This window comes from Cannabis sativa, chromosome 9 (assembly GCF_029168945.1).
Source record: "Cannabis sativa cultivar Pink pepper isolate KNU-18-1 chromosome 9, ASM2916894v1, whole genome shotgun sequence".
Lineage (NCBI taxonomy): Eukaryota > Viridiplantae > Streptophyta > Magnoliopsida > Rosales > Cannabaceae > Cannabis > Cannabis sativa.
The window spans coordinates 54,948,204-54,964,872 of record NC_083609.1 but is presented as its reverse complement, the minus strand read 5'-3'; the positions used below and the strand labels follow the sequence as shown (position 1 = coordinate 54,964,872).

General features: G+C 30.9%; 2 protein-coding genes across 2 annotated transcripts; one reads left to right on the top strand and one right to left on the bottom strand.

Moving 5' to 3' along the window:
• Positions 1–1,676: 1,676 nt before the first annotated feature.
• Positions 1,677–3,060, bottom strand: LOC133031504 (uncharacterized). The gene is made up of 4 exons (XM_061105020.1): positions 2,638–3,060; positions 2,455–2,547; positions 2,274–2,375; positions 1,677–2,180 (listed from the first exon to the last, which is right to left on the bottom strand). The coding sequence occupies exons 1-4, from the start codon at positions 2,872–2,874 to the stop codon at positions 1,677–1,679; spliced, it is 936 nt and encodes a 311-aa protein (XP_060961003.1). The 5' UTR covers positions 2,875–3,060.
• Positions 3,061–15,621: 12,561 nt separating this feature from the next.
• On the top strand, positions 15,622–16,494 carry LOC115723929 (uncharacterized). The gene has a single exon (XM_030653391.2). It carries the CDS (start codon positions 15,622–15,624, stop codon positions 16,492–16,494), a length of 873 nt encoding a protein of 290 aa, XP_030509251.2.
• The last annotated feature ends 175 nt before the right edge of the window (positions 16,495–16,669 follow it).

Here is a 16,669-nt window from a genome sequence, read left to right as displayed (position 1 = left end):
CCACCTTTTAACCTCCGTCAAACACTTCTTCTTGCTATATTGGCAAAGAAATAATAAATGACCGATATTCCCATTCACATCTCCACACAATAGGCAAGTTTGATCCACCAAAGGTTCAAATTTCGCAATTTGGTCTTTGGTTTTAAGTTGGTGTAGAAAATCCAACCAAAGTATAATACGATACTTCGGAATAGACAATCTGTCCTACACAACAGCAACCCATTTCACCTTCTCTGTTTGCTGAAATAACAGGCCATGCCCTGTTTTGATGTTGTAATTCAAGGCTTTGAATTGTTGCAGACCAATCTCTGCTTTAAATGCTTCCTTGATAGCTACTAATCTCTTCCAATACCAGCTACAATCAGTTAGTGGTTGGTATTACTACCAATCTCTATTCTACAAGTATACACAATTAATCCATTTCACAAACAAGTTATCTTTTTTGTTAACATTGGTCCAAATATATATGTCTATTGAGCCAAGTTCCACTCAATATTTTCCTAACACCTAGTCCCCTAAATTTTTCTGTGAACATACTTATTGCCAAGCCACCAAACCGGGTCCAGACAAGTTAACTACTTCTTTCCAAAGAAATGCTCTACAAACAGCCACCACATCCTTTAGCAATTTCTTTGAAATAATTATGATTAGTGCCCAATATGAGTGAATGGTAATTAATATTGAATTAAATAGAGTGATTCTCCCTATATATGACAAATTCTTCCTACTCCAAACTCTAATGTTAGGTTGTTTTTAGTGTTAATTTTAAATTAATTTTAGTGTGATTTTAATTTAGTTTTACTCGTGTTTGGAGCAATTTTACGCTTGTTATCTTTTATTTTTGTAGATTTAAAATAGAAGAAGATTTGAAAAATATCAAAGAAAAAAGATGAAAAAAGATAAAAAGATCACATAAAAGATCACCGTGCAAAACTAGGATCCTGCCTAGGTAAAAAAGATTACATGCCTTGAAAACATGGGAAAATTACACACGGGCCGCGACCCAGGAAAGGCATGTCGCCACTACAAGAAAACCAGCTTTTACCGGCGCATTGTTGCGCCGGCAAAAGTACCCTGACTGCGCCGGCAAAGCTTTGCCGGCGCAGTTGTGCGCCGGCAAAGCTTATCTGGGAAGCTTGGTCGGTAAAGGACTTTTTACCGGCGCGTATAGTAACTGCGCCGGTAAAACGTCCTTTTACCGGCGAGGAATAACGCCGGCAAAAAATAAGCGCCGGTGTTAAAAAATGCCCTTATCCGCCTTGAACCTGCTATGATTAGGTTTTGCCGGCGCAATAGTGCGCCGGCAAAACTATTGGCGCCAACAGTCAGATTGGCGCCAATAGTTTTCCCGGCGCACTACATGCGCCGGCAAAACTATTGGCGCCAATCTGACTGTTGGCGCCAATTGTTTTTGCCACTTTTTACCGGCGCACTATTGCCCCGGCAAAAGTATTAAATTTTATTTTTAAAAAAATTTAATTAATTATATTTAATTAATTTTAATATTAATTAATTAAATATAATTAATTATATTTTTTTAAATAATTATAATATTATATTAACAAAATAAACCAACATAATTTACATTAGAAGATAAACCAACATTAATTACTACTAAAATCAGTATATAAACAAAATGTTAAATGTTCGAACTGGATAATAAAAAAAGTACAGTTCTATAGGCGGGTAATGTCGTCATCGTTGTTTCTCTGAGTCTCGGGAGGATGCGATGACGATCCAGCACCAGCAGCAGCCGATGATCCAGCACCAGGAGTGGGCAATGGTGGAAGATCCATGGGAGGCAAGTTGAAACCCGGTACAGCTCGAGAAAGATACTCAAACTGATCTTGGAATCGTCTGAGGTAGAGTTGTTGTGTCTCATACTGCTGCCTCGTATGTTGAGTTGTCTGCTCCGCTTCCTCCACTTTTTTCTGTAAAGCCTCGTACTGTTCCATTGTAACAGTCGGTTGGGCTGAAGGATGCGTGGCAGGTGCTCTTTTGGCCCCAACTCCCTTCAGTCTGGGGAGATGGCCAAAGCATCTAAGATGCCGAGATCGTTCCCTGAGTACTTGCGTCATAACAGGTAAGTCTCGGGGGTACTGTGTAGGATCGACAGTAGGCTCTTCGGGCTCATCTGCAGTGGGCGCTGGTTGAGTTGCCGCTATTTCAACCATTTGCTCCTAAAACAATTAAACAAGTAAGTTAAATGGTTAATTTTAACACAAAATAAATTGAAAGAAATAAATAAAAATTGAATTAAAACGTAAACTTACGTAAGCTTGTTGCGCGAACTCGTTGCGCCAATCGTTGCCTTTATGGTGAAACTTTTGAAAAGTTTCCACCGCAGTTGGCAGTTCTCCTGTGTCGGGGTTAGCCTATTTTCAGGAGAAAATATATTAGTACTGTTATTTTACTAGAAAAAGTTAAATGAATGATAGTTAAATATAAACTTACCCCTTCGACAACATGTGAAACAATGGGCTTGGAGCCCCAGCCTCCTAGAAATTTCATCTTACCCCGACTTTCTTTATTTTTCGCTGCTCTCGCCTGAAATTAATAATTTTTCTAACAATTAATTATTTATTATTGACTATATAAATTAAACATTACCAAAATTTAAAATTTTAAAAAATGTACCTTTTGTTTGTCTGTGCTCCAATAAGCGATGCAGTCACTCCACACCTCTTGAGTTACTCCCTCAGGAGGTGACATGTCGGCCCTCTCCTGTCCAAGCTCCTCAATGTTTTGTATCCACTTCTTCTTGCAGTCTGCCCTCCAGTCACGTAAACCCTTTGACATCTCATACTCACCGTAGTCTACGAATGTAGGGTTATCTCGTGGGAGGATAAACTTGGTCTGCAAAAAGTTACACATTAATACATTAATTACAATTTAATAAGAGTATAGTAATTTAGAAATTAAAAAAATTAGTAAGGCATACCTCAAGTCTATCCCAGAGTGCGTTGATGTCAGCTCTACTGACATCTTCCCATTTGAATTTATTAATGGGGATAGACATCCGAGTCATCCATTTGGCCATATTGTTGAATTTTTTTCCGTTTTTGCCTACGGGGTTGCCGGTCTGCGTGCACCTCAATCGGTAACTTGCGTATTGTGTTTTGGAGAGCTCCTCCTCAACATTCTTGCCCTTGTATTTACCTCTGACGCCTTTCTTTTTCGAACTGCTGCCACCTGGTGTAGACATACTACATATACAACACATATTGTTTATTTAAAATAAACTAACATACTGCAAACATATTAAAGAAGAAGGGTTGTAATTTTTATTTTATTTAAAACACTATGTCAATTACAATTCATCATCCTCATCATCAGTTACATATACAGCATTATCATCACTGTCACTCTCTAATTCTAAGGAGTTCTCTTCTTCGGTATTTAGACCCTCGTTGTCATCATCGACAATGAAATCATCTAATTGTTGAGGCTGTGAATTCACACGATGGATGTTTGCAACTTCAGTTGGGTCGACATCATGGCGAACATAGTCAACATCATCCAACTGTGGAAGTTGAACAACGAACTCGGTTTCAGCTGAATTGTTTTCCTGTACAAAGGGTGTCTCCCCATCCGTGTCCGGGAAGTCCCAAACATTGCGCGGTATGTACTCATTTACAATCAGCCAGTCTTTACCGTTCTTTAAATCAGGAATGTAGTAGATCAATTTTGCTTGAGATGCAAGTATGAACGGTTCATTTTGGTACCACTGTCGGTTGACGCAGATGCTAGTAATAACACCGTCACTATCCATTCTACTCCCGTTAGTGTCAAACCCCTTACAAAAAAATAAAAGAACACTGCAATCTTCCAAATAAGTGAACTCCATAACTTTTTCAAGTGTGCCGTAAAAATTTTGGCCATCTTCACCGGGGACCATGACACCGCTATTCTGTGTTTTGCGGTTATCATCCCTTTCCTTGACCAAAAATTTAATACCGTTCACTATGCACCCTGGATAAAAATAAATTGCTGTATTCGCTGGGTTAGCGATAGCATACAACTCATCTGACACTGCACCTTGGTTGCACACATCTATTGAGTCGTAACCCAAACCTAGATTGCGCAATCGCATCTTCGACTCATAATGCGACTTCGGTAATTTTGTCCCCTCTGGAAATAGATCAATCAAGATGGACAGCAACATATCGAAAGAGTGGTTGCTCCACCTATTCAAAACCTTGCAGTGCATAAGCTTTACCAGTGCATTAAGGGCTGATTTTTTGCAACCTGGATATAACTCAGCCTCCATCTCCTTAAACAAGTCATCGAACTTGTTGTTGTCGTTGATAGGGGGTTCATTGAAAGAATCAGTAGTGTTAGCAGATTCGTCAAACCCAGGGTCCCCTCTTAACATGTCCGCCAACACATCTGCCATTTCCTCTTCGTCATTTTTAGGAAGTTCAACTGCGGGCTGAGAGAAAGTCTCCCCGTGCAAATACCAGGGGTTGTACGAAGGTTGGATCCCGCTGAGAAATAAATGAACCCTTATAGTTGCAGGTGTGTGAAAATTCACATTCAAACACCGCATGCATGGGCATCGAGCTAATCCGTCAGCGTTCACGTGGTTCGTTGCTACCGCAACGAACTCGTCAACGCCACTTCGAAACTCTGCAGAGCGCCGGTGCGCCTTCATCCAACTTCGGTTGGCAGGCATCTTCCACTACGAAGTATTTAACAAAAACAATTTAAAAACAAACAAAAAATGTGCAAGTGTCCTAATCCACCTTCTCACTCCATTACTAAAAGGGTAAAGAACCTATCCCATTCATGTTTGTAATATACATATAGTGCAATCTACGCTCTTAAGATTATTTCATTTTTGTAAAAATTTCGGCAGCACCTCCCCACAGTTCTTATAAGTTAGCAAACTTGTAGTAATTAAGTTTGCCGACTTACAAGAACGTGTAAGAAGACGTTGTACCAAAATATCTACTAATGAAATAATCAAATAAGCAATAGATCATACTATAAGTATAAAACAAGCCCAAACTATCCATGCGGACAAACAGTCCTGGATAATTTGGAGAAGCGTATTTAAGAGTCCTTACTGACTCATCCTCTCCAAACGGGTCTAAGGTATTTCGTGCATGTGTAAAATTAAAAAAAAAAAAAAATTATCACTATGTGATAATACAAATACAATTGTTCTATCCTATCTTTGGTGTATAACCAAAGAGATGAAGAAAAGATAAAAACAATTTAATTTTATGCTATTTTAATATCTTATGCTCATTTGTACTTACTTTAAAGTTACACTTACTTTATGATAACTTGATTAAATTCTAAATATAATTACTTTAAAATTTTATTTTATTTTATTTTTAGATTATAAGTATAAAAGTTTTAAAATTTTAAAAATATCACTTGATTAAATTTTAATTTTTATTATAAAAGTTATTTCATAATTTTCTATTCTTTTTTTAACATAAAAATTACAACCTTTTTAAAGTTAATAATATCACTTACTTACTTTTTAAAATTAAACAATAAGTAGTAATTATAATTTTCACATTTATTCATTTAAATTAAAGATTAAAATTTTTTTAAAATAATAAATAATTGATTACCTATTATAGATTATAATATATACTAATTTATATATTACATTTTTTTATTTATATTTTTTTTTTCACTGTCATTTATTATTTAAATTAAAGTTACTAACTTTTTAAAAATTTTAATATATAGTAAATTATATATTACATTATTTTTTACTTTTATTAATATTTTTTTATCATTTATTATTTACATTAAAATTACTAACTTTTTAAAAACATTTAATACCACTTTATTACATTTTAACTTATACATTACATTTTTTAATATTTTTTTTAATTAAATATTTTTCTAATTATTTATTATTTAAATTGAAAATATTTTTTTTTTAAAATAAAATTACTTCACTAAATTTTTAAATTACATGTTCCAATTTCAATTTTATGTTTTACTTTATTTATTTTATTTTATCAACAATTACTTTATCTAGTTATTCTTAATTTTTTTTAAACAATTAATTAATTTTACATTTTACCTACTAAAATTTCGGCAGCATAACGGCTTAAAAATTGTAAACCCAAAATTTTTAAAACCTATAAACAACACAAACAAATATTGCAAGACAATATATAAACAAAAAAATAATCCACCCATCCAACAGCAGTCAATTTTATCACAGAACCTACTTCACTAACATGCATATACATATAAACTAATATCAAAAACTACTACGTACTAAGCAAAAGTAAAAAAAAATACCTGAATCGAGTGCAAAAATAACAACTTGTGGCAGCTTGCGGTAATCCCGAGCGGTTGAACACGGACCTAATTCCATAAATAGTAAAATCAAATTAAAAATTTAATACCTAAATACATATCAACACATACAACCACAACCACATACACTCACATACACTCACATACACTTATACACACACACATACAAACATATATACATATATATTCACATACATATATACACATATACACATATATACACATATATACATATATACACATATACACATATACACATATACACATATACACATATACACACATACATTTTACATCCATTTATTCATACATATATACATACATTTATTCATACATATATACATACATACACATATACATACATACATACACATACACACATATATACCTACATACACATACACACATATACGTATATACACTCACATACACATATATACATACATACATACACATCCATATACATACATATATACCATAATACACATACACATATATAAAAATTTTAATTTTTAAACAATACATTAAAATTAAAAAAATACCTTGCAGCCGGCGTTAGGGGGGTGCGGTGGTGTGGACAGCGGCGGTGCGGTGGTGCAGCCGGCGGTGGTGAACCGGAGTGGTGGTCGGACTATTTTTTTGGAGAAAAAATAGATGAAAAAAGAGAGATTGAGTGGGAAAGATAGAATTTGAGATAAATTTAGAGAGATTGAGAGAGTTTGATAGAGATTGAGAGAGAAATGAGAGAGAACGAGAGAGAGAGAACCAGAGAAAGGGAGAGAATGGGGGCTGGGTTTTTCAGAAAATGAAAATGGGGAAGAAAGGGGGCTTCGTGCCTCCTGATACATATCACTACTTTTACCGGCGCATCCAATTGCGCCGGTAAAAGTATTTTAAAAAAATTACTTTGACCTAGGAGTGAAACGCGCGTTTCACTAACACTTTTGCCGGCGCATAATTGCGCCGGTAAAAGTGTCCCCACCTACCAAATAAAACCCACGCGGGAATTTTCCCTCCTACTTTTTTCAGCCTATTGCCGGCGCATATATGCGCCGGTAAAAGTAGAAAAGCGCCCCAAAAATAAAATCAAAGGCGGCAAATTCTGGCGCCTAATGGTGTTACGTTTTACCGGCGCATTTAACTTGACTGCGCCGGCATTACTATGTTTTACCGGCGCACCTATGCGCCGGCAAAAGTAAACCCAAAATAAATTTGGAATTCCACAATTTTGGTAGTCTCGACAACTTTTACCGGCGCATGTCACGAAATGCGCCGGCAAAAACACCTTTTCTTGTAGTGCGCGACCCGTACCTTGAAATTCTTCTATCCTCGTGTGAAGACTGCACACAGGTCGCGACCCAAGAAGGAGCACGCCGCGGCCTGCCCCTATTCCGAAGCAGAATCAAATTTTTTCTCAATGTGGGCTTATTGTGGTTACCTAATTCAAAGCTGAATAGGATTTTTAGCATGTGCGATTTTTCTATCTTTTTAGTCCCTCAATGGTTATATAAGGAGTGAACTTCAGTTGATTTCGGTAAGTAATTCAGGAGGAAATCAAAGGCAAAAAAAGGAGTACGAATTTCAGAGACCAAATCCAATATTGGAGGCATTCTTCAGAGGATTTTCAACATTCTTTTCTTCTCTATTTTCTTCTCTTTTCTTAAGTTAATATGTGTGATTTTGCTAAAATGAACATGAGTAGCTAAACACTTAATTATGGTCTAGATGGAGATTGTTTGACATTATTTTATGGTTCTAATATGATTATATTTTTTCTCAATTTCTATGTATTCTATTTCATTCGTACTTAATTACTTTTAATTGTCTGATCATCAATTAACTGTCTACAATTTTGATGCGAGATCTGAGAAGTGAGTGTCAATTATGCTATAGTGAAATAGAACTGAATTTCAATACAGGACGAGAGTACCTGTATGGTTTAGATAGCTTATAGGGTTTCTGTGTTTAAAGCCTGTTGCATGTTTAATTTATCACGAGAGTAGAAAATTTGCATGTAATTGAGGTTTATATATTTGAGAAAACTATAAATTACCTTAGTAAACTTGCTATTGCATAGAAATTAGTAATAGGAAGATAATCATATTATGCCATAATGAATAGATACAATTGAAATCGAAACCCTAACTTTAATCATCGTTAATTTCCTTTTTGATTTATTTGCTTCTTATTTTCATTGTTTCTAAATTTAATTTTCTTTTAATTTTGACATAAGATTTAATTTTATAGTACTTAACTACAATCCTTGTGGGATCGACCTCACTCTTTGTGAGTCTATTACTTATTTACAATATGTATATTTACGCGTTGAAATTACCACAACATCCAATCCAAGCAACCATTTTCTCCAGAATAATATTACAATTTGAAATTTTGTTTGAACATATTGGAATGCCAAGATATCTAAAAGGTAAATGAGCTCTTGAAAAATCAGACATCTCAAGCACCCTACTAACCTGACTTTCCTTCATTCCACTACAATATACATCAGTTTTCTCTTCATTCGGAACTAAACCCCAAGTGGTAGCAAACAATTTCAACCTTTGTAATAAGATTGAAATAAAATCTCCATGACAAAGGAGAAGTAAATTATGGTTCAATTTTAAAGTGGCACATCTATTATGGTACTTAAAACATTGCCTAGAACCCACCTCTCTCAATATTCTAGACATATAGAAGAAAAATCTAGGGTGTATTGGGGAGGTTGCCTCTGTAAGTCAATGGGTATTTGACAGAGGAAAACAACATAAGAATTTTTTCTCTTGTTCCTCTTTGTTTTAGGCAGGTTGGATCCATAAAAGGGGGAATTATGGTACGAGCAGCGAGTTCAAATAGAAGGAAAAACTTGTATTTTCTCGGTAGTTTTTTGACAGAGGAGGAAAAATCACCTTTTAAGATTTTCTTATGTGGCCTAGCTTTACTATGATCATTGTTAATCTCCGAGTATTTCTCATGGGATAGGATCAATTATATTGATAAATCAATGTTCTCCATTTGGTTGAAGGGTGATACTAGAGGTAGTTTTTTAACAAATTATCTACCACTTAATCTCATTTGTTGGTGTTTTTTCTGTACTAATTGTGAAACTTTCTTATATATCCATGGTTCTCTCTCAACTGGTGGGCCATCAAGAATGGGCTTCTTTTTCAACTGAGGGATATTTTTCATTTAACTTCTAAAAATTATATTAATTTAAGTAAGGAAACAATCCCAAATGCAAACAAAGAATTCAAAAACACAGTAGTAGAGCCAATTCGTTTAGTTGAGGTAATCAGACAAGTTGAACTTGATGCAAACTATTTGCAAGGACATCTACTCTTGGATTTTTTATTTTCTTCACCTTCAAGACAAGGTAAATTTCTAGAGGCTGGTATTGTTAGGCCTTAGATTATTAAATAAAGAGGGTAATTGAGTCATTGTAATGGGGTTTTGGAGTAGTATATATAATAGAGTATTAGAAAGTGAGAGTGTGAAAGATTTTAGGTAAGTGAGTTTTAGCTTTTGGGAGAGAGTTTGATCTCTCGAATAATCAATATATAATTTGTTCTCTTTTATCACTCTAATATCAATATATTAGCTTTTTTTACTAATATTTGAAACAAAAGATCATTGTTAAGGAATATATTTCATAGAAACCATAGGAGTTTAATCCTAACAAAATTTATAAAATAAATTGTAACAAAAAACATTTATATATAGATTGATTTCCACTGTCTGATTTTCATATTAATTTTCCAACTAGTTATAATGATCATCTAATATTAGTTTCGTTCAATAATGTTGATCTTAAATCTTGATGGTTAACTAATCAAATTAAAATTAATAATTATGCTTTTAAGAATACATATTATATACTAATAGATGTTATGTGCAAGTGACGTATGTTAATTTTATTTTAGTTTTTAGTTTTTTTAATATCATAATTCTAAAATTAATAATATTCAATGTAGTGATAATCATTGAAATTTAAAAGCATAATAGTGATTTATATAAAAACAAAAATTAATGAAAATACTGTCTGTTTAAACTATCAAAACATTTAAATTTAATTTAAAATTAAACTAATTCTAAATATCAAAATTTGAAAATGTTTTTTAATAAAAAAATAAAAACAAATTTACTATTAATTGAATTATATTTAGCTTTAACTAATTATATAGATGCTCACCCTTTATGTGTCAACATCTAATAATTTATTATTATTTTTTATTTAAAAAAAAAATCACCCAATAATTTTTCATAAACCAAGAATTATGTTATATAGCCACATTTTATATACAATAGATATAAATAATAGTAAATTCTTATTTAGAATAAAATTCAACTAAATAACATAAGTATATTTAGAAAAGTAATGGGATTTATTTTATTTATTTTATTATATATAAATAAAAAGTGACTCATGAATTTCTCATAAACCATTTTATTTTTATTAATAAACTATTTTATTTTTAATATAAATAAAAAGTCACCAATGAATTTCTCATAAACCAAAAATTCTATTATATAGGCACAATTTATATAGAATAAATATTAGATATATATATATATATATATGGGCATGCTCTTAATGGGTATTACCTGTGAATGGATATTCTATTATTAGCCCTTGGATCAAATCTAATGGTTGATATTTATAGCTATTAATTAAAATTTTAAATTAAATATTTTTTATTTTAACCTATTACCTGATGACATGGAAGTCATTTTTTATATCCATTCTTTTTATTTTTGTCCGCATTCCATATATACATTAATACATTAATACCTTACAATTTAATTATGGTAATTTAAAAACTTCAATGACCGTTAATTACACATTTAAACCTCACTACAACAAATATTTTCATTCTAAAATATATATATTTTTTTAAAAAGGCATAACATATATTATCAAATACATAATAATTTATCAATATAAAAAAATATTAATTATAATTAATTATTTAGCCTATACTGTAATAACATATTTTTCTTATAATTTTTTAGTTTAAATTTTAGAAATTTAAGTTTTTATAATAATATTATAATTAATTTTGTTTTATAAGATACGAAAACAATTTTTTTTTCTTACTTATTTTTATAATTAAGTAATTCTTGTATTAAATGAAAATTTTAAGAGTTTGTAATTTTTAGGGTGGTTAGTATTACATCATTGTTTGTTAATCTATATTAATTATTGCATTAGGTAAACTATAAAAAAGAGAATTTATATATATAAAAAAAGTACAAAAGAGAGGAATAAAATAAAAGTGGTAGTGCTATAAAATTTGGATCATCGTATATTGGATATTTATAATAGCAACAAATGTCTTTTACTTTTTTATTTAACTTTTCTTATTTGGTTTCATAGAGTTTGACATTAGTAGCTAACTTTTTTCTCTCTCATAAAATATGATGTTTGCTGACTCAATTTTTAGCCAACAACGAAATCACAAATACAATATCACTACAAAAAAGACCATCTTTAGTGACAATTTTTTAGTCACAATAAAAAAAATTTGTGACTAAATGTGACTTTTAGTCGTAACAAAAAAGTTACTTGTGACTAAACATAGTATTTAATTATAAGTTGTCACTAATTTAGTTTTAGTCACAACAAGTATTGTGACTAAACATACATTTAGTCACAACAAATTGTGATTTTTGTGACTAATACTTTTACTTTTAGTCACAAGTTTTGTTATGACTAAAAGTATGATTTTTTTGTTGTAATAATAATTTTATAATTTGTGATTAAATATTTTTATTTTTTATTAAGTAAAATAAATTAATTTCTAAAAATAATTTCTCAAAATCATCATTCTCTATAATTAAAAAAGGAAATATACTTTCTTTAAAAAAAAAAAAAAAAAAAAAAAACTTCTTCGTAACCTGCTATAGCAAGTCACCAAATTGCAACCTCATCAATTTTTTTAGTATCTATTAATGGATATTATCCATTAAAAAATCATCCTTATATATATATATATATATTTGTATATATGAGTGACTATTCAATGGTTACATTTTTATTGTAACCATATGGTTACATTTTTCTTTAACCTGTAATAGCAGGTTACTAATAGGTAAACTTTTCTTTTTTAGATTTAATTAATTATAATTAACTATTTTCTTAAAATAATTAATTAAATAGACATTCCTTTTTTAGAATTATTTAATTATAATTAACTATTTTCTTAAAATAAGTAATTAAATATTTAACAAGACCTCTTTTAACAATTAATATTTATATTTAAATCCTTACTTGACTTATTTTAATAATTAAACCATTTAATTATAATATTTACAATAAAATTTATTTTTTTTTACAAAAATTAAACTTCTTTTGACACAAATTAAAATTCTCTTCTTATAATAAATTTTTAAATATTTAATTATTTTGTTACAATTATATGAACTAAGTATGAGGCCTCAAGCTAATCAATCGATAACAAGTGCAGACATTTTTTTTCTAAAAAATCCTTCAACTTATTTCATTTTTTACTTTTTAAATATTTAAATTAAAAAATTAAATAATTAAGTGTAATAATTTAAAATTAAGATTACAAGTATAATAAAATTTAAATTATGAAATTATATGTGTATAATTTTAAATTATAAAAAGTTTTGCTATAAAATTTTAAATAATTTAAGTATAAAAAAATAAATTGCTAAAAGATTCTTATATAGTAATAAATTGCAAAAAATTAATTAATAATTATAATTAATTTAATTTTAAAATATAATTAATCTTAATTAAAGTTTTATAAGGAAATAAATGATTAGGTTACTTTCAGGTTACAAGTTACTTATTATTTATTTTTATTTAATTTCCAAAATAATCACAACCATTTAATAGTAATCCAATGGCTTAAAAAAATGTAACCATGATGGTTACAATAAAAATGTAACCATTGAAATCTCTTCCATATCTTTATATATTAAAAGTGCCTATCTAACGGCATTTCTTGGTTTAACATTCTTGGTTTAACAGAATATACTTAAAAATAAAAGAATATTCTGTTAAATTTAACGATTAGGTTTATCTCCCATTAAAAAATAAACCCAATAATTAAACCCAAAAAATTAAACAATCTTTTAAATAAACAATCTTTTAAATATTAATAATCTCTTTTTAAATTAAAAAAATCATCTTAGCCACATATCTCTCTAACAAACTTATCTTGGGAGAATATTAATAATTTTTTTATTTATTTTTTAAAAAAGAAAAATATATATAAAATATCTAGAAAAGATAATATAAAAGAAGATTGATTGTGTTGGCTTAGAGAATTTTGGGCTTGGGCTTAAAAAAAAAAAAAAAAGATGAAATGGGTTGTAATTAGTATTTACCTTATATGATTGTGCTTATTTTTAGTTTTATTTTTAATTTTACCACCAAGAGGAGAAGGTTAAAAAATATTAGAATATGAAAATATTATTGGTGTTTATTAGTAATTTGCAAAGAATGTGAAAGTCTATAAATATATAGTTGTGTTGCTATTATTAAATATGAAATGAGATAATAGAACTTTTTTCAATTAGAAGATTAATGTACATTTTACTATTAATAACATACATTATTATAACACAACTATGTTTTACTTACTAAATATACTGACACATATTTTATTTTTATAAAACAAATCGTTCAAATAATTATACTATTTTAATTATTAATTAAAATAAAAAAACTAAAATATTAAATAAAACTAACACTACGTGGCTTGACACGTAACAATCACCTAGTATATATATATATATATATATATACATATATCTTTTGTGGCATTTTATTAATTTCTCGACAACCCAGGAGAGTACACTTTTTTTTTTATTTAAGCGTTTATATATTACAACATGTTTAACCTGGGACCCGAACCCAGGACCTCCAATACTCACACACCCATGGCCATAGCCAAGTGAGTACACTAGATTATATCATCTTATCTCTTCATGTATTTTTTTGTTGGAAAATTACAAAACAAATGAAAAAGATGCAATCTTCGTGTATCGCATCTATTATTATTGTTGATACATACACAAATATATAGGAGATATATATACATGCAAACATGATGTTACAACAAAAATATGCAGGACCACATACTCAATACATGATCCTAATTAAATAATATGTGTCCTAAATAACTATGTTATAGTGATATTCAGGCATCTTTTAAAATATACATTCTAGCTACCATATCTGGCTTCATTATTAACTATTTCTTTTATCATCACTTCATCCCCTCAAACCAAATTTGAGCTAGACTTCGTTAATTAAATTGTACAATTAAAATAAATTGCTATTTTCAAGATGTTTGAGACTTCATCATCTACAACAAATTACTATTTTTGGTGATAATCTTTTAGTCACAACATAATTTTTTGTGACTAAATGTGATTTTTAGTTACAACAAAATATTACTTGTGACTAAAACATAGTATTAAATATAATTTGTTACTAATTTAATTTTAATCACAATAAAAATTGTAATTAAATATACATTTAGTTTAGCCACACGAACCTTTTAGTCACAATATATGAATAATAAATTATAATTAGTCACAAGTTTTGCTATGATTAAAAGTAAAAATTTTTGTAGTGACTATAAGCATAGACAAACTAGACATGTAGCTAATTAGTCGACCCCAAAGAAATTCTTTTAAATATGTATACACATAATTTTTTTATTAGATTTGAAAATACAATATTTCTTTCTCAATAAAATAAGGGCCAAACTTTTTTTCCTAGTCCACTAAAATTCAAGGCCAACTCTGGACTTGATCTTATAATTTTCCTTTAGCAAAGACTTGATAATCAAAGTCTCCTTAGAGAGCATGTCCCATCAATTAAATTGGAACGAAAGTAAAAAAAAAATTAACATGGCCACTCTGCAGCAAAGATGACACACAAATCAACTTTACAATAAACAGATTGTGCAACTCCTTTTCTGGAATGAAAAAAATATCAACCTAATATTGATATTAGCTAACATTATAAACAGAATTAACAACAGTTGGCATTTAAGGAGAGGGGGGAAAGGGATATATAAATTTTGCAAATTGTAAATTTTGACGAAAATAATTAAGAAGAAGAAAAAAAGTGGGCCAACTTTTTAACTTTTAACGTTAACAACTAGTCGTTTTGACTACTACTACATTTAAGTCAAACTTTTTTGCACTCTGGTGCTAACTTCCGGTGGAAGAGTATAGAAGCATTTCCTTCATAGAGAAGCTTACCATTATTTGTGTTGTGTGTGGTCAAAGAAGGAAAACGACTCTACTGTCAAAAAAGTTTTCAGGTATTTTCCTCAGTAACGAGATATGGCTGATTCAACTCTAACCGACTTATTCGACGAGTCTGTCCAAGTTAGTGTGGATGACATAACCTGTGATCTTCACCCAGGCAAAGTTGACCCCCCAAATGAGCCTTGCAATATTATTTTGGGGAAACTTTTTTGCCACACCAGACTTGGGAAAAAGGCGATACAGGGTTCTCTGAAAAATGCTTGGGCATCCATTTCTGGATGGAGCTGGAAAGAACGTGAAGACGGGCTGCTACAATTTACATTCAGAACTAGTTTCGATGCTGAGAATGTCCTTTTAAGGAGACCCTGGCTTGTGTGTGGATATTTACTAGTTCTCATGCCCTGGCCTTCATGGCTCACTCCAGAGGAGGTTAAGTTCGACCATTCGCCAATATGGGTCTGGCTTAAAAGCATCCCTCCATATTATTGGAACAAAACAAACTTGCAGGAGATGGCAGGAAAAGTTTCGGCAGTGTATGAACTCCCCTGTCATATTGAGAAGAACTTTGAAAGGGGATCGTTTGGCATGGGTACTCTCCGGTTTCGAGCCACGGTGGAGCTATCAAAGCCACTTTTCTCAGGTTTCTTCCTTAGGAGAACAGGGATTAAGGATCTTTGGCTTCAATATCAATACGAGAAACTCCCTAGAATTTGCTATAAGTGTGGCCTAATGACACATGAACAGAAATTCTGTTTCAAGACTCCAGCTGTGATTAAAGATGCCAAAGGTGAGTTTTTCTCAATGTACGAGAATTGGATGGCCGAGGATGCCATGGAAAGGTCTCCCTTCCACCTACCTCTACCTAATTGGTTCAGTGAGTGGATTGTGAACCAAAAGGCGGCCAAGGATGAGAAAAGTGAGGCAATTACTAAAGAACCAGAGAATTAGCCTTCAGATTGAAGGTGCGGAATTGCGAGAGCTTCAGATGCAATACCCTGGAAAAAGACGACAAGTAGAAACGGTGGTGGAGACCAGAGCTAACTCCGGTGAAGTGGTCCTCAATCGATACCCAGCGGTCCGTTTGCCGGGGATTGGAGAAGTTACTCCATTCGAGAACACTGCA

What these genes read in the sequence shown, in the direction of transcription:
- LOC133031504 (XM_061105020.1), bottom strand. Translation starts at nt 2,874, where the DNA reads ATGTGTAACTTTTTGCAGACCAAGTTTATCCTCCCACGAGATAACCCT. An exon ending in TTTCACATGTTGTCGAAGGG is followed by an intron (nt 2,376 to 2,454) that starts GTAAGTTTATAT and finishes TCCTGAAAATAG; the next exon opens with GCTAACCCCGACACAGGAGA. An exon ending in AGTTCGCGCAACAAGCTTAC is followed by an intron (nt 2,181 to 2,273) that starts GTAAGTTTACGT and finishes TAATTGTTTTAG; the next exon opens with GAGCAAATGGTTGAAATAGC.
- LOC115723929 (XM_030653391.2), top strand. Translation starts at nt 15,622, where the DNA reads ATGGCTGATTCAACTCTAACCGACTTATTCGACGAGTCTGTCCAAGTT.